Source organism: Myripristis murdjan, chromosome 18, assembly GCF_902150065.1.
Source record: "Myripristis murdjan chromosome 18, fMyrMur1.1, whole genome shotgun sequence".
Taxonomy (NCBI): domain Eukaryota; kingdom Metazoa; phylum Chordata; class Actinopteri; order Holocentriformes; family Holocentridae; genus Myripristis; species Myripristis murdjan.
Window position 1 is genome coordinate 15,811,466 of NC_043997.1, and position 23,494 is coordinate 15,834,959.

General features: G+C 39.8%; 2 protein-coding genes across 2 annotated transcripts; both read left to right on the forward strand.

Annotated features, from left to right (window-relative positions):
- The first annotated feature begins 412 nt into the window (after positions 1–412).
- On the forward strand, positions 413–9,478 carry mfsd8 (major facilitator superfamily domain containing 8). The gene is made up of 13 exons (XM_030076932.1): positions 413–435; positions 755–815; positions 2,481–2,563; positions 2,983–3,026; positions 3,719–3,959; positions 4,987–5,100; positions 6,147–6,291; positions 6,499–6,557; positions 6,713–6,821; positions 6,938–7,072; positions 7,178–7,281; positions 7,598–7,824; positions 8,168–9,478. The coding sequence occupies exons 2-13, from the start codon at positions 757–759 to the stop codon at positions 8,372–8,374; spliced, it is 1,527 nt and encodes a 508-aa protein (XP_029932792.1). The 5' UTR covers positions 413–435; positions 755–756; the 3' UTR covers positions 8,375–9,478.
- A 978-nt stretch (positions 9,479–10,456) lies between these two features.
- On the forward strand, positions 10,457–23,030 carry LOC115376611 (uncharacterized). The gene is made up of 18 exons (XM_030076311.1): positions 10,457–10,637; positions 10,810–10,832; positions 12,015–12,081; positions 12,356–12,588; positions 12,677–12,757; positions 12,885–12,944; positions 13,068–13,253; positions 14,035–14,202; positions 16,638–16,701; positions 16,829–16,919; positions 17,022–17,163; positions 17,982–18,086; positions 18,409–18,508; positions 18,766–19,036; positions 19,798–19,872; positions 20,522–20,624; positions 21,708–21,823; positions 22,010–23,030. The coding sequence occupies exons 1-18, from the start codon at positions 10,613–10,615 to the stop codon at positions 22,143–22,145; spliced, it is 2,046 nt and encodes a 681-aa protein (XP_029932171.1). The 5' UTR covers positions 10,457–10,612; the 3' UTR covers positions 22,146–23,030.
- Positions 23,031–23,494: the final 464 nt, after the last annotated feature.

Here is a 23,494-nt window from a genome sequence, read left to right on the forward strand (position 1 = left end):
CTCCACACGGGGGCGCTCAGACACCTGGCGTCCTGGCGTCACTGAAAAGCTACTGGGTCGGAGCGGAAGTGTTTCTAAGTATGTAGATTGTGAAGTTTCACGTGAGTGGCACAGCACAGCCGCGTCAAGTGATCCACAAAGTACAAAATCATACAGAAAGTCATGCGGTGTTTCTTTCATAATACAAGTGTAAAGTGGTGACGTTTGAAACACACATAAGAGTGTTGAATGAAACAAAATCACAGTGTTTTGCGATGTAGAGTTCACATTGGAAGTGAAATTTTTTGATTAATACAGATTATTCCTTCAATAAGCGTTTAATGTTCACTTTCCTTTTACACGACGCCACCATGACGCATTTTATTTTGAAGTCTGAACCGGAAGTCTTATGCTCTAATTTTGTTAAACTTGACATAGCGACACTGCCGCTCTCTGGTACATAACAGCCTTTATGTCACAGTTTTTGCATTTGGATTTCAACGTTGGCTGGGAAAATACCTCACTTTATCGTATCGAGTGGTATTTCTCAGACTAGTGTACATTACAGAGAGTAATGTTAGCCTCAGTGGCTAATTAGTTAGCTGATATCCGAGAGCTAGCTTAGCTGTTGAGGGGGTGAAAGGACTTTGCAGAGAAGGAGTTATCGCTGTCTATCTGAGCAAACTCGGCTACATGGCAACGTAAACACATTGTTTATTTCTGTGAAGTCCGGGGTAGTTGTACAGTTTTGACTTTGTCTGCTGTTCTCTAGCAGCAATGTCTCAAATCCTTGACCCAGAGGAAAGTACTCCGTTGCTGAAGGATGATGCGAGTAGGTGAGTGCAGACTTCACTGTTGACAAACTAACGTTCACCGCGATTAGCTTAAACATTCAGGAACTGCTGTCGTCGTATTTTTGATCCTTGTTAAGACGACAGGACGTCAAAATACTGGCATTAACCTTGTAAGGTGAACCTTGGTGTTGCCTGAAATCATGGCCACTTTGGTTTGCTTCAGCCTTTAATGTTTACCAACACCAGAAGTCAGTCAGTCAGTCAACCCACAAAGTGGAGGTGCGACGACATGCTTACCTTCCAATTCAGTGCTATCTCGATACTTGGTGACGATTCGATGTGTATTGTGAATCTTAAGTGTTGCAAATTGATATTACTATTTATTGCGATTTTTAAAAATTGTCCTCTAGTGTGTGGAGGTAAAGTTTCATGAAGCTGTGATCATGTTAAAGGTCGCAATGGGTCATTTTATACAGTGTGCAAAAATGGTCTCATTACAATGAAATGGCTACTATGGGGGTTGACATCATTACACATGAATAAAATGTGGTGCATGAATCCGCAAAAGTCCCGGCTTTCTAGTCAAGCCGATTTTATACAACTACAAGACTGTTTAGGCTCCAGTTTGCAAAAATGCACCATTTTATAATATGCACACATTACACATTTGTACTGCGTGCAAAAACCTGCACGGCTTTTGCCCAGAACTGCATTGGATTAGCATAAGGTGGGCATGTCTGCAAAGGGGTGACCCTTGGGTGTACGTAGAACCCATTTTTATCCAGATATGTTGAGGTCAGAGGTCAAGAGACCTACTCTAAAATTCCACTTATTGTCCAGTAATTTTAGGCCAAAATTGGGGTCACCCTAGGACAAATTGCATGAGAAGCAAACTCAGCTGATTTTGTATCCTCAGTATGTCCTGAGTGAGGGAAAAAAAGTCCCAAGAAATCCCATTGATGGAAAGTTTTGAAAATCACCTTTTTATGACTACATATTACCAAAAAACAGTTTTTAACACACAGGGGAAAGGGGTTCAAAATTTTACTTTCAGGTATCACTATAAAAATTCACAAGTTGATTACACACACAAAGACTAGAAAAAATAGTCAATTTCAAGTTCTTTGAATTATTCTGTTTACACATGCATATCACACATTATCTGATTTGATATGCGCTAATAAGGAATATAAGGAATAAATGCCAGAACAGATATTTAAACAGTGAATTAAATGGTTACTATATATATAGTAACCTTGTAATTCACTGTTATATAGTAACCTTTTAATTCAAGGTTACTATATATATAGTAACCTTTTTTGGTAATATATGGTCATAAATAGGTGATATTCAAAACTTTCCACCAATGGGATTCCTTGGGACTTTTTTTCCCCTCACTCAGGACCTACTGAGGATGCAAAGCAGTTGAGTTTGCTTCTCTTGCAATTTGTCCTAGGTTTTTTCATAAAATGACTGGACTATTATTCCCTCGCCAAAATGTAGCCTAACTTTGGAGAAATGACAACAACCTAGCATGACATGCTTGATGTCAACAGATACCGTAGATCATGTAGTTTCATACGATGTCGATATTTTTGCTTTAAATCAATTCAGTAATTTGGAAAAATAGCAGTACTTAAGTTAATCAATATTTCCCCCACCCGTACAAAAAATATTTACTTTCTTGTCCTCTTGGCCTGAACGCAGTGATGACTCCCAAGATGAAGATTACAAGAGTCGATGGAGGTCAATCCGAGTCATGTACTTCACCATGTTCCTCAGCAGTGTGGGTGAGAGCTGCCTCCCTAGCACCCCATACACCAAACTGCACTTTAAAGCTTCCAAATCCTGTAACAACATATAGCAGGTACAACGTACAACTTCCCTTGCTCAGGTGTCAGGTAGACCCAAAAGCAAAAGCACAAGCAGAAGGAGAAGGCAGAACAGCTTGGATGGGATGGCAGTCAGGGGGAAGTGATAATTTCTGCTTTTGAGTTCAATGTGGTATCACTAAAACAGGTTTTTGCAACAGTTTTTTTTTTTTTTTTTTTTTTTTTTTTTTAGTATAGGTTGCAGTAGTAAAACTGCAGCAAATTTGATACTCCTGTGATTGTGCCTGACTTGTATTTGGTATGGTTTGGTGCATAACATAAGGCTATAGATCCTCAACAGCATGTAACACTTATTTGTTTCTTGTCTTTTTTTTCAGGTTTCACTATTGTCATTACATCACTGTGGCCCTATTTGCAAAAGGTAAGGCTGACACCTGTTTTCTTGGACCAGCATAACCAGTTTGGCTGATGCTATTGATGTAATTTTTGCAAATATAGGTCCCGTGTGTTTGGGATATTTGTATAAACATGAACTTAGCAGGGTTGAGAAGCTACATGGAAGATTATAAGAAGTGCTACACTCGACATGCGGCTCAAGAGGAACTGAGTGACACATTTTAGGCACTGGATATTTTTGAATGTTTTGTCAATGCTGTGCATCATACAAACACAAAACGGGAACAAATGCATTGTAAGCGCTGTGTTCTGGTATTTTTAAAATTACACTGATTTTACAGGGGCATTCCAGATTTTATTTAATGCTCTGTATGCCATGTACAGTGTCTTGGATGCCACTAATTGGATTTTTGATGAAGCTCTGGGACATGATGCTGACCATTGCTCCTTTCTGGCATTTTTACAATTGCTCTGATTGGCTCAAAAGAGGGGAAATCATTTGGTTGCTTACACATTATAGATGGATATACAGGGATCCTACAGGGAGGTCTCAGTAATTCTGAATACCTAAGATGCAGTCCAGTATTTTTATAGTGCAGTATTTTCATCACGTCCATCAGGTGAACAGGTTATAGGTTTGTTTCTGTGTCAGACAATGTGTATTTTCCCACGTCCCTCATGACTGTTAAGACTTTCTTCGGGGTATGTTTCTTGTAGATTGACGACAGTGCTAACGCCACCTTCCTGGGCTGGGTGGTGGCAGCCTACAGCCTGGGTCAAATGGTGGCCTCACCCATTTTCGGCTTCTGGTCCAATCACAGACCACGCAGGGAGCAGCTGGTGTGCTCCATCTTCATCAACGTGTCAGCCAATGTCTACTATTCCTATGTATATCTGCCCACAACCAATAACAAGTTCCACATGCTCATGGCCAGAGCCTTTGTAGGCTTCGGAGCAGGTAATTCCCTTTTCACAAGATTACATCACAATACACCATAACTCAGTGGCCACTTTATTAGGTCCACCTGTACAATCTAATGCATTTCAGTGCAACAGCTCTGCCATAAATTTATAATCTCCAGATTTGTTGACATTGTGGAGAATGTGTAAATTTAATTCTGTGTTTATTATTGAGGTTGTAGTTTGCAGAGGTATTGTGCTGGACTACATTATATTGAAAGGTGTTTCCATTTTCTTGTCCTCCCTATTTACATATATGAGGGGGACAGAATATTGGAAACACCTCTGAATAAAATGCAGTCCAGTACAACAGCACCGCAAACTATGAGCTCAGTGCCAAATATAGAATTGAATGAACACCTCTAAAGCTGTAGAAAACTAGCATGTCCTTGTGCAGTGTGCATAAAATGTAACTTGCTGTCTCTGGCTAAGTTGTTGCTTTGTTTGTATCTATAAGGCCATTCTTGTTACACTCCCTTTATCTTGCTCTTTGTCCCAGAAAGTGGCTCCTACAAGTTGCGGTCCCAGGCCATTGTATTGGGATTTTGGGGATTTAGTCACTCTTGGTGAATTCAAAGCTGTTGTAAAGTGCATGGAAGCAGAGTCTATTAACAACTGTAAATGTTAATTTAATGGTATATTTTCCGCTTGCACTTTTGGTGTATTGCACCGCTTGGTGTTGTCTTTTTGTGAGTTTGTTTGCTCTACATTGTCATGTTTTGTTTTCTTCATCCCTCATCCTGTCATTAAAAAAGCTTCTTTTCTTTGGCATTGCTACATTGTTTTCATTGTTTGCTGTTTTTATAGCTTCAGCAGGCACAGAACTGCAGGTTTTATTTAACCCTCCACCTTGTCTGGTGGACTAAAAAAAATCGACCTACCTCTGCAATTATTTAACCGTATTTGACTGGTGGTGGGTGCTAATTTGCCACCCTGAAAATAATAAGAACTTGGGGCTGTCCTTTACCAGATGTTGTTCCTATGGCATGTTTGCTCTAATGTGGCTGGTTATCCTGTCTTGGCAGGTAATGTTGCCGTGGTGAGGTCCTACGTTGCTGGAGCCACATCGCTGAAGGAGAGGACCAGCGCCATGGCAAACATGAGTGCCTGTCAAGCCTTGGGCTTCATCCTGGGGCCAGGTAAAGATGGCTGTGTTTTATTCTCACAAAATTAAGACAATTTACTGAGCTCCCAATTGAAAAAAGAATTCCTGGAAAGTAGGAATGCAGTCAAAAGTTCCAGCTGTTAAAACGTGGCATGTAGAGAAGCGGTACATCAAACCAGTGTGCTACTTTAGAGTATAATGTAGAAGGTTAAAAGATCAGATCAACCACAACACAAAAAAGATTGTCCCACTAACCGTCAGTGCAGGCTATCCATCCAGATAATTTCTCTGGTATTTGGTGAAGTTTCTAGTCTGTGAACATATTCCCTGTCTCCATTTGCCACAGTACAATAGGGCTGGATTGGCATTGTTTGTAGAGCTCAAACCAAAAATGTACATGTGAGGGGCGTCCCGGTAGCTAACCATCACTCAATAACACTGCAATATAAAAAATATAAATTACTATGCCTTGTGCCCTGCAAGACATCTTTTTGCCTTAAAACTTTGACTTCTTATGAAGTCTGCTGCCTGCTACGGCAGCAGCCTGAGTTAGAAGCCAAGCCCCTTTGCTGGATGTCATCCCACTCTCCTGTATTTCATGTTCCTCTCTACTGTCACTACAGAATGAGGCAGAAATGCTGCTCAGTAACAAGCTTTATAGAAATTTACTTGTGAAAAACTCAACAGTGACTGTTGTTTCCAAAAGCAATGATGCACGTACCCAAAATAAGCCATAGTATCTGGAGTTGAAGAGTTTCTATGCCTCCACGCTGGTGATAGCTGTGGCTGAAGGCTTTTTGTTTTCGGGTTGTCCACCTGTCCATCCGTATACTTCTGTTCATGTGTCCGTCCCATTCTAAGTTTGGGGAGCTATTTCCTGCCAAAGAACACCGGCAAACTGTATCTATTTGCCCCTATCGAATATGAATTTGGGAATTACACCAGAGGTAGATGGGAAAATATATTTTTTGTATTTTGCATGAACTTTTCCTTTAAACTGCACTCATGTGGTCATAATATAGATTAGGAAAGGTTGTAGACTTGACTTTTTTGGTGTTTACATGTCCCTTGATGCATCAGCTCTGCAGGCAGGCCTGTCGTTCATTGGTGAGCATGGGGTCACTGTGAAGGTCATTGACCTGCAGCTCAACATGTACACTGCCCCGGCCCTACTGGCAGCCCTCTTTGGTGTCATCAACATCCTGTTGGTTTTACTGATATTGAGGTGAGACTTTGCCCTACATCAGAAAGTCACTGTCATGTATCTGCAGTATATGTATATATCAGACTGAGGGTTATAGGACTTAGAGCACCTTATTTGGCATTCAAAAAACCAGGATATCCTTGAATTTTTGCTACTTCTCTCATTGAATTTTCACTGATATTAATTAGTATAATTAGTTAAGAAGCTTGTCTTGACTGTTCCCAACAGAGAGCACCGGGTAGACGACCATGGGAGACACATTCAAGCCATCAACTACATGTCAGAAGGTATATCCTCTTGACCTCATCTGATGTGTTCCCTTTACATTGAGATAGTTTCTTTGTACAGTTTGGATAATATTGACTTTATGTACCTGTAGTACCTGAGATACTGGAGAGTGTTTGTGGTTGTAAACTATACTCTGCTCTCCCCGCTTCTGTAGACCAAGTTGATATTAGTGAAGAAAGTGAAGGAGACATTGACCAGGTAGCAGTCCTGACCTCCAATATCCTCTTCTTCATCGTCATGTTCATCTTTGCTGTTTTCGAGACGTATGTATTTCATTCCGCGCCGTGTGAAGCCAGTCCAATCTTTTCTTATTGCCTGTATTACGCGGTTATATGCTGTGTTTTGAGATCTGATTGGATATTGGTTTGTAATCCCTCAGAATCGCCACGCCTTTGTCCATGGACATGTTTGCCTGGACAAGGAAAGATGCGGTGTTTTACAACGGCGTCATCATTTCCTGCATTGGCTTTGAATCCATCCTGGTGTTTGTAGCTGTAAAGATGGCCTCTCAAAGGTATGTGGGTGTTTTTGTTCCACCACACGTGTGAATGAAAAAAGTAAATAAATAATAATTGTTGAAACTCGGATAATTGAGGGATATTTTTCTGTTTCTTTCTAGGATTGGGGATCGGCCTGTCTTGCTCGGAGGCTTGGCCATTATATTCTGTGGCTTCTTTATTCTCCTTCCCTGGGGTAATCACTACCCTAAAATCCAATGGGCAGGTAAGGATATTTATTTACACAAATCTTTTTTTTTTTCTTTTTATGTTGTTGTGATTAGTGGTTGCAGAATGAATAGCACATTGGTCCTTTCCTGTCTTTTTGATCACAACAATCCTGCAGTTTCCTCTGAGTTTTATTGGTTTGACAGTGTTTTTGATTTTGTTTGCAGTGTGTAATCATGCATCATACCCACAGGAATGCAAGAAAACTACTGAGAACTGTATATTTCATGTGTGGAAAATCAACATGTTGGCTGAGAATTTGAGCATTTATTTCGATATGCATGCACGTGTTTGCTCGTCCTTTCAAAATGCAGACATAAAGAACAACTCGATGGTCAGTCAGACCCTTGCCACCACGGTGCCATCCAACAGCTCCTTTGAGTCAACAGGCTGCCCGCTTGAACAGACTTGGTGCCAGTACACCCCTGCCATCAGTCTGGCCCAGTACATCACTTCTGACATCCTCATTGGGGTGGGATACCCAGCCTGCAATGTGATGTCCTACACACTATACTCCAAAATCCTTGGACCTAAGCCTCAGGTAAGATCAAACAAAAACAATTTTCCCCTCTCATGTTGTTTGATGTGATTATTTATCACAGGAGGCCAACTATTCAGTATTTCATATGTTTTGTCTTATGCCATAAATCATGTCTGGACCCCAGAAAATGATCTTGCACCGCTCTGTGGGTGGAACCTTCAGGTTGAGAAGCACTAGCCTAAAGCTTAGAAAAGTGGCTTTGTGACTGGAAGCTGTCAGGTTTGATTCCTTAAGATGGCAGGGAGAATCTATAGCGGCAACTCCTAATCCTGGTAACATAATTGATTGAGCTAGTCTTGAGTATAGCTCCTAAAACTGTGGATATTGTTGTTTGTCTCTTTAGGGTGTGTACATGGGCTGGCTGACAGCCTCGGGCAGCGGGGCGCGGACGTTAGGCCCAGTCTTTGTCTCCCAGGTCTACACCATCCTGGGACCCCGATGGGCCTTCAGCCTCATCTGTGGCATGGTACTGGGAGCCATCATCCTCCTGGGCTCTGCCTACCACAGGCTCATCGCCTTCTCCGTACGCCTCGGAAGGATCTTGGAGTAAGAAGTGTAGGCTCCGTCAGTTTTTATAACTCGAAGGTGTGAGGGCCATTCCCCACTTTTTCTTCTAAAGACTCGTCGCCAAAATGTTGGCAATAATTAAGGCTTTTTTTGCTGTTACTTTGGGATGGGGTAACTGAAGCAATGCCTTTCTAGAGTTTTTCACTCAGGGTTGACCTTTAAACTGTCTGGCGGAGAGATAAGGTCAGGTCATTACTTATGAGCTGACCACAGATTGACGCTTTGCCAGTTAAAAGGGAACTAGCACTACAGCCGCTCTTTCACCCAGTCAGGGTGAAAGAGACCGCGTCGAGGTTCTTTGTAATCTCACAATCTTATCTTTATTTGTATGAGGTGGACCACTGATATCAAGATGAAAATACCTTAAGTTCCTTAACCTCACTTCACTTTAAGTTCCTGAATAACACTTGTTACTGAATGATGACTTAGCATGTATGATTTGTAATCAGATTTTTGCTTTTAAAGGAATTCAATTCAAAATACTTGAATGCATAGTATTTTCTGATTTGTCAGACTGGGTAGAGTTCTCAGAATGTCTTTATGTTGAGTTATACAGTTACTGGCATATGGAAGAGTGCACAAGACCACCCGTGATTAAATTAACCATTTAACAGCTGTAATCAAATTGCTCAAAATTCAGTTTTTACAGACAGAATATGTACTGACTTCTTAATTATCTTTAACTGATTTGATGTGACATACTGTATTTGAATGTGTCAACTGAGCAGGTACCTGTTTTTAAGCTGTAAATAATAATATGGATGATGGGAGAATTTTAATTTATGTGCACTGATTCATGACGGTCAAGAAATATGACTCAATCTTGTGAGAGATAAGCAAATTTTATACAGAAGCTTTAAATGAAAACATTTCCTTCTTCACTTTCCTCTACATGACCTGGTTGATAATATTTATTAACTATTTCTGAGTGATGCTCATGTTTTGTTTTGTTTTGTTTTGTTTTTTTTAAATCCGCTCATTCATAAAATAATAGAATACTTGTGTGTTTGTACTTGTAATGACTAACGAAACATGTTTTTAAGAATGAATGTGGTCTTAATGTTAAAATGGCACTTTATTAATATTACATTGTCTACTGTTGTTATTTCATATGAATGAATATATCAACAGACTGAGATAGTGTCTCATCCTCTCTATCTCTTGCCTAATGATTTTGATCTTGTAGACTCAAGCCATGGATATTGTCCTCTAGTCCCTTTATTTATTTATTTATTTATTTATTCATTCATTCAATTAAGCTGTAATATCGAGGGGCCTGTCTCCATATTTCCGGTGTATTTTATACACACATCACAGAGCAAATATTAGAGGTAAACACAGTGTACATCTCAAGTCTGCATTCCCTTGAGAGCACATATGAAAACCCACTTCATCATTATACATAACAAGCAAAATCAAGGTAACAACTTGTGAGTGTATTCAAAATAGAAACCTGAACTTAAATAGAAAACTAAAGTGGAAAACTACTGAATGGAGCACTGAATGTCCTTGTAAGTAAGTCAAGTTTATTTAGCATAGCATCTCTCACAGAAGAAAGGTCACAGTGTGCTTCACAAGAGTTAAAAAAAAAAAAAACGAAAAACGCACAATGTAATGTCAGAGATTAGTTTCTGCTGGAGTTGTGAACTGTCTTCCACCTGCCTGGGTATGGAAACCTCAAACTCGACAGTGGAAACTCACTTTATCATCATCTCTCTCATGCAATCATGTCTCCACAGATAATGAGAGCAGTTTTTGAAAATCTGAGCCCATCCCACAGATGCGTCAACTCCTTTAGAGATTAAAAACAAGATTACATATTAGAGTAAAGGCTATTTTGGAATTGATTGCTCATGAAATCAAGATAAATTCATACTGGGATGTGAACTGAGCATCTCTCACATTGTGGTAGGTTGTGCACCCTGTGTGCGCGTGCTTCTCTAGGGCGTGTTTCTACAGACCTGGCTGCTTCTTTCTTCCGCGAGGTCTGGCAACGCCGGCTCTGAACAACAGTGCGCATGCGTGAAACAAAAAGGTAAGTTCCGTGTAAAAAAAAAACAAAAAACCACATCGGCTTCCCGTCAGACCGAGGCCAGCGCGCGCGTAGCATATGCGCGCGTGATTCACGAGCTCGCTGTTGAAGTGTAAAAGTAATGCAGCCTGTTGTTTATTAATCGAGTCCGAGTGTATTTATACCATAGCAGGATATGTGTTATCAGTGATGGCAATCTTTAGAGAATATGAAGGTAGGAAAAATGTTAATTCACTTGTTTAAAGAAGTTGTGTGGCTGACGACCAGCTAGCTCGCTAGCGTTACTTGTTTCAAAGTGGTTTGCTGTGAAATACGACCGTGCCTGCTCCTGTTGACTAAATGTCAAGACAGCAGATTTGACTTGGCATGTTTCCTCTTCTTTCCAGAGTTTACAGACGCCCGAATGGTCGTAAGTAATCTGTTTGACTGTCTTCTTCGATGTTAGCGTCAAATAAACACTGAAAGCGAGGCTATCACCCATATTTCCGCACCCACTTCTCCCACGGCTGGCCCGCGTTAGCTAGCATGGCATCTTGGGATCATAACGTAGCCACCCTTTCCTTTTGACGCTTATTGTTAATCTCCAGTAAAACAAACAAACAAAAAAGCTCTTAGGCGCTGATGTCCACTTTAAATAAGTGTCATTTGCATCAGAAAGTTTTTAACATGGCACCCCTCCACCACCCAACTTCCTGCCGTTCACCTCGCACCGTTTTGCATACAGAGGGACACGTCCTGTTTTGCGTTATTTTTATTATGAGGTGAATAACTCGGTTTACACGAGTTAAAAGACGATTAAACAGCTGAAGTGACTCAGTAGCCTCTGTGAGCACGAATGGCCCGTCGCCCACATTAGTTTGTAAATCACCGCAGGGACTTGTTTTTTTTGAAAGACCCGTTACTTTTGCGGTGTGGGTCTTTGGCTAGCTGGTTAGCAGGTAAGAACACGTTTAAAGTGGTCTGCTGAGAGCTTTATGAAGACAGTAGCCAACATATTTAACTATAATCAAACACAACAAGAGGCCAAAAGTTGTGCAGTTTATGGCCTCATAAAAGAAAACTGTTCTCCACGCCCACACCGGTTTGGAAAACATTACAGAGACTCATTAAAGACCCTTTGTCTTTTTTTTTTTAATAGTTTACTCCTTGGCTTGCAGGTAATTTACTTTTTGGCATCACCATCCTTCTGGATTCCACTAGATTAAGAGTATATTGCACTTCTTTGTTATACTTAAAAAAATAAGTAATCTAAATTTTAAAAGGATTGAACTTGCCATCCAAATTTATGTACTTTTCTCTAGTAATATTAATAGGTGTATTAGCACGGGTTCCGGATTAGATATCTATTTATCTTGTACTGTCAAGAGCGTACACAATTAAACAAGGGGAACGCCCACTGATAACATTTGCTTGGGATGACTCATAGCTTTCCAAGTGGAAAACGAAAGTGAAACTTATCATTTCATGCTCAGTGCTGTTTGTATTTTCAATGTGTAAAATTACCCCAGCAAGTTAAATACAATGACTGAAGGTAACTATGAGAAAATGACATTGTTGGTGTGTGTGTGTCTCTCTCTCTCCCTCCCTCTAGCAAAAGGTAGTGGATTTGTTTGAGAAAAATCCACCTTTTCAGAGGATAGTACAGCTCGGACTTCTTGGTAAGAAAACACTTAATAATGTCCCTTGTTTTATTATGGTGGTGCATTAGGTTTCTTCTTTTTCTTTTCTGAACTGTTTTGAAGTGAGATGTAGAAGTTTTTCTATTCTTTGTCCACAGACAGTATTTCCCTTTTTTTTTCACCTAGTGGCTCAGTCCTACATCTCAACAAGCACCCAGTGATCCTTGACTTTGCTTATGGCTCTCATTTTAGCACAATTTTAATTAATCTGTACCCCCAATTTACAACTTAACAGCTTCCTATCCCCTAACAGGTATTGATATGGATAATGACCTAGATATTCCCTCTGATGATGATATTGCAAATCATCTCTGGGGACCCCGACGTGGCAGTTATCATGGATTTTCTGGTCTGTCTGACACTATTAATAGAAGATTAATTGGGAATCCAGCCAACTCTGTGTATATGCCTCCACTGCATCGCTACACATCATCAGGCCATGAGCTTCCTCACTTGTCCTCTATACCAACTGAGCCGATTGAGAGCGTGAGTTCAGATTTTTGTTTGATGTCACGAAGCCAGTTGAGTCCTTTCCATTGATTCTGCTCAGTTAAAATGGTTGAATTCTTTTTAGCATGCTGAAAGGAGGGCCAGAGTATTACAGGGAGCGAAAAAAAGCAAAGAAAAGACTGAGAAGAAGCGGATTAAGAAACAGGCAAGTTCTGTTCCTCTTGTTTCACCCTCCATCTGTTCTCTACTGGCTCTACTCTTAGCAGCACCGACTGAACATTAGTTTGGGGAAAAAGTCGAGTTGTGTGACTCCTCTATTTCTCGCCCAACAGAGGCAGAAGGAACGAAAACGGCTTGAGAAGGAAAAACAGAATCCACAGAAAAGTGATGAGGTAATTGTTACTGGATTTGTTTGCTCTGCACAAGGGAACAAACCCAAATGAGCTTGCAACCATAAACCCCACAAAGGTTCATATTCACACCATTTAACAGTCATTTTTGAATGTATTTCACAGGCAAAAGATGACTCAAAGAAGTCAAAAGAAGAGGAGAGTAAGGAAGATAATCAAAAATCCACCAAAAATGATACCAGCTTCAGTGTTAAACAGCTGACACCAACTAAAGATTCTGAAAGTGACAGCAGTGAAGAGGAATCCAGTGAAGATGACAGCGAACCTGGGAGTGACTCAGATGACTCGGAGGTACAGAGAGTTGCTTGTAAATTGTTTATTGGAGGGGAGTAATTTCCATTCCCCTGCAAGTCAGTTTCCTATTTAATTTTTTCTCTATCAGCGAGCAGCGCACCAAACGAATGCCTTTGTCGTATTGTTAATTTCTGAAGTGGCACTGAACCAAACCTCTTTCATAAAAATTTGTTCATATTTCTAAAATCCTCCCTCTTCTGGGGGTTTGTGTCGTCCAAGTACATTTGTCCACTTAAAATGGAAATGAGAAGTGAAACTATTATTTTTTTCTGAGAACATAAAGGCATCAGCTAAACCTCGCACCCTCAAATGTAATGAAAACATAATATTCTTTATAACAGTAAAAAGTGTGTTCATTGCCAAGGCGTTTGTAGCCTTGAGTATCCTGAAAGTTCACTAACTTATTCAATCTGGTTAAAGCTTATTTTAAATATAAACCGTGCCTCCATACACACACTGAAACCGTGGAGTGTAGCTTACAGTGCAGTTGCAAGACAACAACACTGGTTCAGTCATTCTGTTCATTATGTACTGTAGATCACACAACTGAGAAAAACATATAAGACCCAAATCTTCTCTTACAATACTGTCGTTTACAATTGGACTGACAGAAGGAAACCATTACATTTATCACGTTCTGTTTTGGATTTCATCAGTAACTTTAAATGGTGATAATGAACTATAACCATAGGCCACCCTTATGGATGAAATTTCTGGTTGAGATCTTGCTGGTTCTTAGTCTGTTTTTGTTTGTTTGTTTGTTTGTTTTTTAAACCAGGTGTTGGATTTGACCAGTACCTTTGTGAGTAAAGCTGCTCTCATAGCCAAGCGTAAGATGGAGCAGAAGCCCAGGCCTGAGAGGAGGGAGAAAAAGAAAACCCCGGCTAGAGAGGAAACTCAACCAGCCACAGACAAACCTAATGAAGACCAGAATGATGTAAACAAGGTGAGGGCGTTGCACGTAACATTCAAATTCTGTAAGGACTCATTCTAATTATTTATTTATTTTTGACGTTATGCCTCCTCCTTTGCCTTTCAGGGCTTGGAAGGAAATAATTTGCTTACTGGATTTTATCAAAGCAAGTGCAGGATAGATGAGAATTTCCCAAGAACCATTTCTGGTGTTTGTAGTTTGTGCTGGTACAATTTTCCGCTCGTCTTGCCTCTAGGCTTTTTCCTCATAAATCGCATTAATTCACATACTTTAAATAGTAACTTTGCAATTTGAGTTAATTGTATGGGAAGTGCAAGACACCTCACATGAAAGTACCACTTGATTTATTGCGCTTGGTATCTCAGACAGCCAGGGGTTTGTGTGTCATGTGCCTTTTTTTAAATTACTGCTAGTAATGCCAAAGCATAAAAGCTGCAGGGAAAAAAGTACAGTGTTGTGACTCAACAAACTAGCAGCGACCCAGCAGAGGGGTTGTTTTGGAGATTTTTTGTTGGCATCTTGGAAACAAGTTTAATTTACCTGCTGGAATTAATCAACTAACATGAAGTCTTCACAGCTCCAGTAACTTTGACTGAGTTTGACAGAACAACCAAAAAGTTAAGCAAAGATGCTTAATAACAGGGGCCCTCATTCACTAATATCTTAGTATTTTTTTCATGCAATTTGTTCTTGAGAAAGGGCCTTAGAAATGTCTAACTCGGCTGCAAATAATTCCGGGTTAAGATTAATTCCAGTTTATGTCATGAAATCTGTGTTCTTATAATGATGAATCTCATTGTCCTTGTAAAATGAAAGCGTGTGCAATTTGATCCTACAAGAGGGCATGAGACCGCAGGTCCATGAAATACAGAAATAACAGAGAAATCCATCAAATTAAGAGAAGTCAAGAATGTCTTGATGGAAGTCTAAAGTAAGTCGAGCACTGTAAAAAAAAAAAAAAAAAAACGAAATAAAATCAAATAAAAAAACTTAAGTGATTCTGAAGTGGAAGTGCTGCTGCAGGAACTCGATAAACTCTACATAGATGGTCAGCTATTCTGGGACACCACCATCACCCCCTGGCTCTTCTAAAATGATTAAGTAACCGTAGTCTAAATATAAATCACGATACGTGTGCCATCAAACTAGGGAAAATAAAAAATAAAAAAACAAAAATCTCACAATGTATTACCCACCAGAATCCATGCTAACTAGTTTTTTCCCACACCTTCTTGTCTTTCATATTTCTCCCTCTGTCTCCTTCTCACTCATCCACCCCTTCCCTCCCCACATACCCTATATAACCCTTCTGTTTGATGTGCATGTGTATATCTTTATGTTTTGGTTTCAGTTTTTTGTGTGCCTCTATACGATGCATCCTGTGGTTTTGCTATGCACATCCTTCACTAATATCTAAACGTGTAATCCAACACCACACAACTCACCACTACAGCACCCTCTACTCAGTAACCATAACAACCCATATACATGTAGCAGCTGACAGCTCACACAGCCACACTCATATCCATGCACATAATGTCAGAACCCTCTGACATTCGCCCACAGGCAACGTGCTCTTTTCCCGTCCTGTCGTTTTCTTCCCCTAACTCACCAAGGTGTAACAGTGCCCTCTCTGGCTCAGTTTAGTAAACTTTATTCAATAAACCGAATAAGATTACTATCCAGGGAGGGCTGGTGAAGGTCACGGAAGCACCGAAGCTTAAAAATCTTCATTTGCAAGACTAAAACTGTGTCAACCTCAAAAATGTGGACATTCCATGTTTAAGTATGAGAACAATGCAGACGGGGAAAAAAGGTTTGCTCTCAAGAAGTGTTAGTGTAGTGTTTATTTATGTTAACAAGGCCTTAAGGCTTTATAAAATAATGAAAGTAATTGAATAAATGTTTAAAAAATATATTATGAATAACATATTATTGTAATTACAATCCTAGTATACAACCGTAGAATTGAAGAATGTGCATAAACCAGTTTTGCACAAACATGTCAGCACGCATCTTCGTTTTAAGAAATTTCTTCTTAGGAACAGGTGGTGAATGAGGCCTGGTATAAATATCTTTTTGTTTTATCTCAGTTTATGTTGCCGTAAATATTTAGAGTAGAGGAGGTATTGATTTGGTTAAGAGGTGATTAAATACAGTGTGGCATAACATTGCTTTTGGTGTATCCAAACTACATGTGTAATGAGAGATTAAATAATCATATAATTAAAAAAGATGTCCAGCTTGAGCTGTTTGAAAAAATAGGTGTCATGCTGATTGGAAGATGAGAGGACATGGGAAAAAAATGAATGAAACGCAGCTACAGTTTGAGAGCAAAAACATACATATTCTCAGAGCTCTATGACACATGGGTTGACATCCAGGGAAACCTACACCTACTTCTTCATGTTGTGTTAATATTCTCTCTCTCTCTTTTGTCTCAACAGAATACTGACACCCCCAGCAATCCCACTGTTGAAGATAATATAAAAATAAGCCAAGAGCTTGCAAGTGAGTTTCGACCACGTCAATAAAATGTCAGCCAGCTGAGTTAATCATTGCCTAGAGAAAAATCATAGTCTATATGTAAATAATGCTTTATCAACAAAACATTAACAAACGTTTTTCTTCTTTGCAGTGCTGGGAAATAAGTTTGCAAGCACTGGAGAATTTGATATGGCTGTGAAATATTTCACAGATGCAATTAAATACAACCCTCAAGAGTTTAAGTAAGTATCGCTTATCACAAATGTTTACCAATTTTTTCTTCTTTCGGTAAGCGCCTTCCCCAGGCTGTATTGCCAGTGTTTTCACTGTTATTTGTGTTTCAGGCTGTTTGGCAATCGTTCCTTCTGTTTTGAAAAAATGCAGCAGTATGAGAAGGCACTGACAGACGCCCAGTTGTCCCTCAGTATGTATCCAGGCTGGGTGAAAGGCCTTTATAGGAAGGGCAGGGCTTTGGCTGGCCTCAAGGTAAATGGATACATTTTGTCAAATCTGCACCAGGGCTGCAACTAACAATTATTTTCACTGTCAAACAATGTGTCGATAATTCTTATGATGAATCATTTTGACTATAAAAAGTAAAAAGCAAATGCCTGTTACAAGTTCCCAGAGCCCAATGTGATGTTTGCAGTTTGCTTCCTTAGTCTGACCAGCAGTTTTCATTTTAAACAATATAAATTGAGAACAGCAAATAATTCTTAGCATTTGTGAAGCTGTAACCAATGTTTTGTTTTGTTTTTTACACTATATAAATAAATACTTACCCAGTTTTACCATAGGTGCCATATAGCTAAGTCACAGTGGACGATAGTGATATTTCAGGTTGAACTGATCTTGTGGTCTGTTTGGCCTTGTTGCAACACCAGCAAATTATTTACAGATGCCTTTTGACTGTCCAGACTTACTGTTTACTCAAAATTGGTTTTATTATTTACTGAGAGTTTGCAGAGTTTGCCTTAATCATTAATGAATTTATTTATGAAGCCTTTATAACTGGGCTTACTTGTTGAAGAGCCTGTGCTTGTGTTTATGCCTGTCAGTGGAGACTGAGCACACACATCCAAAACAAGAAACGTAGAGTCTGCACACTGAAATGTAGAAAGCCCCTAAGATTTAAGAATGTGACCAGCATTTCCATCACATATTGAACCATCAGGATGCCATTCCTTGATTCTTCAATATGTGATTGAAACATTGATCACATTAATTAAACCTTTCTACATTTCCCTGCACCATGAGGCAGCAGGTGGGCATGTGGAGCTCATGATGATTTCCTCTCCCCACAGAGGTACGAGGAGGCCGCCCAGGCCTTTAAGGAGGTTCTGAAGCTGGACAGCTCCCGTACAGACGCTGCCCAGGAACTGATGCGGGTGCAGATATCACAACTAATGGTATAAAACAGCATATATAACAGTCTCCTTTTTTTCCACATCTCCTATTAACATTTGGTAACAGAGCAAAAACTGTCAAAAAACCTTGGTGTAATCCATGTTGTGGCATGTTAACGAAATTCATCCTCTGACACAGTGATATGTATTGGAATTTTTATTTAAACACTAAAAACTTGACAGTGATCTCATTAAAAATATGATGCAAAAATATTGGATTTCACCTTCTGCATGTCGACGAGAAGAGAATCATCATGCTAAGCAAAGATGGTCTTTCATTTCTTTGGTGTTGTAGCTGAACTGGAATCCTGTATTTTCATTCCAGAGGTATGGTTTCTCTCAGGAGCAGAGCTCAAATGCCTTAATAATTCACGGGACGGTTAATGAAGCGCTAGAGGTGCTGTCCAAATTAAATTGTACATCAGGTGAGTGTTACCTTTGCTACTTTTAAAGGTCATATCCTTAAGTTCTGCTTTGCATATGAAGAAATATGAAGAAGCTTTAGTAAAATTGGTGCATTATGTGGGCACAACACCTTCTTTATCCTGAATTAATCTTTTTAATTCCAGTTAAGCAAAGTGTTATGGCTATTGCATTAACAAAATGCTACAATATGAGAAGTCTATCTAATTGATTTTTTTTGCAGTAATTTACTAATGTAAATACTTGTCCTTGTGTTTAGGAGATAGGTCTAAAGACAGTCATCCAGCTCGTAGCCCCCTCCCACCAGCCTCAGTCGAGAATATTACCAGAGCCTCTCCACTTCCTTCAGCCAACCCAAACGGCCATCACCCTCTTCCTCCTCCTCTTCCTCCACAGTCCCAGGATACACCAAAAACACCACTTAAGAGCAAACCTTTAGGCCCTGTCCAAAATATGTCAAATGTCCACAGTCAGCCACAGCCCATTCCTAATCAGGCTGTGAGGACTTACTTTGAAGATCGTACAAAACCGTGCGTATTTTTCCATTTTAGTTTTTTTTTTTTGTTTTTTTTTGTTTTTTTTGCATTGTATGACGACTGTTAGTCTCCTACTCACCAAGATTCGTTTTCAAACTTTCTAACTCTATCAGAGCTGAAAGCCCAGCTGTCCAATGGCGTGGGCAATCAGAGCATTGGTTCATTAGCATAAAATCAGCAGCCACAGAAAACAGCCTGTGCCTCACAATGGAGTCACTCAGGCTGGAATGCAACATTCAGTGCAGCACATGTTCATCATTATGTATTTTATGCCGAAATTTTGGCTGGAAGGCTTTTTTTTTTTTTTTTGTATTATTCTTGCTGGCTTGACACCAGTTGGCAAACCAGCATGAAAATGCTCAAATGCTGCAGTTTATGGAAAAAGTACACATTCTCCTCAACTCTGTCTAATTTTGTTTTGATTGGTTGTCTTACAGTTTTAATGTGCATATTTTGATCAAATGAAGCACCTCTTCCTGTAACTGTAAATAACTGAGTGATACTCGATTGGTGCCTGTATTGGCTGGTCTGCTTAAAGTGCTTTCCACCTGTAGTAACTGTGCATTCCAAGCAAGAAGAAAGTAATTGACTTGTAACTGCTGCTTTTACCTTGTTTATATGATGGCTCAGGTTAAAAAAAAATCAGGAATACACTAAGGTTGATATCACAGCATTAAAATCTGTGGGTTGTGTATTATCAGTAACACACTACTTGAATTTTTAAATCTCTTATCACCATCTTTACATTTCAACAGGGAACTGTTTCCAGTGTGGGTGGGAAACGTGGTTCAAACTGTAACTGAGCCCATGATAACTGACCTATTTAGCAGGTAAGGGAATCAGAAGGATGGCTTTCATTTCACAATGCATGTGCATTCATTTTAGAGAATTGTTACAATCAAATATATAATCTTAAAAAAATGAATACCTTATTCATGTGCCCTGGAGTGCTGAGAGTATTCATGTTTTCATTCCAACTAAACACTGTATCAGGTGATGGCACTGATTAGGAAATCCTCACCCAGAGAAGAGGAAGTAATCAATGAAATCAGCTGATCTCGTTTTCAATTGTTTACAAATATCTGCCAGCAAGCAGCCCTCCTTGGCACCAGTTACTTAAATTATGTTACATGGCATATATAGCATTCATTTTGAAGCTGTTTTTGCATGTATTTTTAATGTTAATATATTTATTTATTGGTTAATTGATTGAAATAGTGGATACCGTCTTTTGGGGTGAAGCTAATACTGTCCTCAGGGTTAGTCAGCCGTCAGCTCCAAAGGTCACTCAGCCTCCTGATGAATATAATTAAAGACTGTTGATGTTTGTATTCAGTGTTTTTTTTTTTTTCTTGGCCGTACCAGAAACTGTTAAAACAGCAACACTGCAGCAAATGTAACTTAAAAATGAAGATAACAGCCCTAAAGCTACCTTGGATTGATGACGTCCATTCACCAAGAATGTCTCCTCTCTTGCAGCGCTGGGGTTATACATAGTGTCAAGCTACTGACTGGCAAAAGATGTGCCTTTATAAACTTTACCAGCCAAGATCAATGTGATGAAGCGATCCGACAATTTAACGTAAGTCAGCCCTGCACTCTGGGAAATGGGTTGGACTGATGGATGGGATGCTTTAAGTCCTAACTGTGGGCTACAACTGTGTGGCCTCATCACCTTCACTTTCACTCGTCGAATAACTGAATTTGGTGGAAGTTACTTAGGTGAATTAGGTGGCAGATGTGATTCTCAAATCAACTGCACAAGTTCGCCCACTGTGCCCACATGCATTTAAAAATGTAGAGTGAGGCCACATTTTGGACATTGGTGTAAGTCATGGACTATTAGGTGGGCAAAGGAGGCAGTAGAGGAGGAAATAGATGAAAAAAAGTAAAAAGGCAGAAACAGGTAATATTAAGTCCCTGCTACACCATTTCCTGTCTACCGCCTCTGCCTCACTAGACCAGCAATCACCTGTTGGTCACGAAGTCCAATTTCTTCTCTTAATTACAGCACAACTATCTACTGGTTCAGTCTTGTGGATCCCTGCCTATCTGTTCTCTCTCTCTATGATTGGGCTCTTGCTAATCCATTCCATGAGACATAGAAATTATTTGCACCTGCCCATATGCATATAAGAGAAATTAGGACTGTGAAACACTTTTTGTAGTATTCACAATATTCGGTTTTTGTAACTTTGATTGTGACTATATTTTTTTGAGCTGTATACTAGACTTTTTTAGTAATATGTGTTATGTCATGTTTAATTTTATGGAATTCTGAGAGTAGTGATGTATTGGTCAAACCCAAATCCATGGATCAGGTGCGTTGTGATAGGATTAAGAGGGTATTATTGGGTTAATGGTGCAGCACCCGCATGTGCTTCAGTGCTTTTATTTTCTAATGAATCCATTAAGACATCCGTGCACACGAGAAACCAAACATCTGGCTGCCAGTCTGTTTTTTACATCCATCAGCAGGTGGACAGTGGGTGGGCACCCACAGGTTATTTAAAAACAAAATACAAACCAATATATCACTGCTTGGAAAAATGGCCCAGGAGAGCCAAATAAAATCAATCAAACTGTACAGGGAGGTGCGTCAGCTTGTCTCCCTGGATTTCTCTTCCTCCTCGTCTTTGATTCTTACGTGATTTGTTTTCATCAGGGCCATGAACTAATGGGCACCAAGCTTATCGTGCGATACCCGGACAGGATTCCTTCAGGCATGGGCATGTCCAAGTCGGCACTCAAAGCTGACTACCTCAATGAGGAGAAATTCAGGTGAGTGACTCATAACCAATCACGGGCTAAAATGAGCATTTGGGTTTGCCTTAACTTATTTTGGGGTGATTTCACTTCACTTTTTTCTTATTCTTTTAAAAACTAGTCACTCTACCGTCACGCCACATTGCAACACATCAACATGATTGCTAAAATCAAAACTACCGGCTTCCTCTGTGGTTACAGGCAGGGCTTCGAGTGGAGGAATGGGGGTGGCAGCCGGGGCCCTGGCCGCCCTTATGGACACGTCCCCAACCACAGAGGTGACCTCAAGAACAAGGGGCCAAGGAGCTTCCCTGTGCATGATAATTACCTTCAATAAAAGCGGAATCACTTATCTTGTCCTATATAATTCATCTTATCCCCAGTCGGTGGCATTTAAAGGGCTTTGCTTGCTCTTAAACAAACAACAGTATTTCTCTTAGCAGTGGTCCATAGGAAACCCTCTTGGGCATTTTTAAGGCCACTGATCTAGACAAATTTTTTTTTTTATTATAATTTTGGCCACAATGGTTTATATAAATACCATGTATCCCAAATGCAGCTTGGTGCCAATATTAATCATGGTCCATTTCTTAGTCAAGTGCTGAAATGTTTTTGGGGAAAGTGGACTGAGCTAATTTTGCTTATAAATGGCTTACGCAGAGGCGGGTCTAAGTGGTAATCAAGAGCTTGTGCAGCACATACTCATCCCTGTTACAGACTCTCGTTCCAACCACAGTTTTCCTGTATTTTCATTAATGATGCTGGCTTCCACCTATTTGGCTGTCCTTACCATCAACACAGGAAATTAAGAAGCAACTTTGCGATGCTTATGGGCGTAAAGTGAGCCAAATTCTTACGGCTTATGTGTGTCTGTATTCAGAAATTCATAATAGTCCTATCCATTATTGAGATTTACTATACTTAAGATGCAAGTTTCAGCTTTATGGCTAAGTCATTACAGCCAAAAACTAAACTGAGACACAGTCTCATTATACAGCAAACTTATTGGATACTTTAATTGCAATTTTATGCTTTAATCATTTTTTTAATACTTTTTTTCTCCCCTCTACAGTCAAGATTAGAGTATTTCATCAGTGGTTGATTATGGGGAAGTTTTACCAGGCCTTTTTATATTCAGATTATGTCATTCAGAAGTCTTTTTATTAATTGAAAGTTATGTTCTTAATCTCCTAAAAGAATTAAAGATTCTTTGATATTCTGAGTTGCTGTCTCCAAGTGCTTTGTATTTAATGTCACTCTGAAGCCAGAAAGCCAACAGATGGCAGCACATGCTAGGTGTTGCATCCACAGCCTGTCCGCAACTTGGAGAATCCTTCAAACGTGTGTTACTGTGAGAAAGTCATTTCTGGACGGCAGATACACACGCTCAGTTTACTGTGTGCTTACGTAAACACTGTGTAAACCATGTTAATCCCTTTGGACCATATCGCTCTGTATGGCAGATGGAGTTGAAATCATCACCTGCATATTTTGCACTTCTTTCCTCCCCCCGTGGTAGCACCTGTAGTAAAAGCACAATAAATCTCATCACCGGCTGTCAGTGCAGTCTGAGATGTGATGGGCTTCCTCAGCACAGTGTTGAATGAGGGGGGAAATGTCTGATTACTGCATTACTCCACAGATTACAAGTACAAGTGTGCTGTGTGCCTTTGACATTTCTCTGCA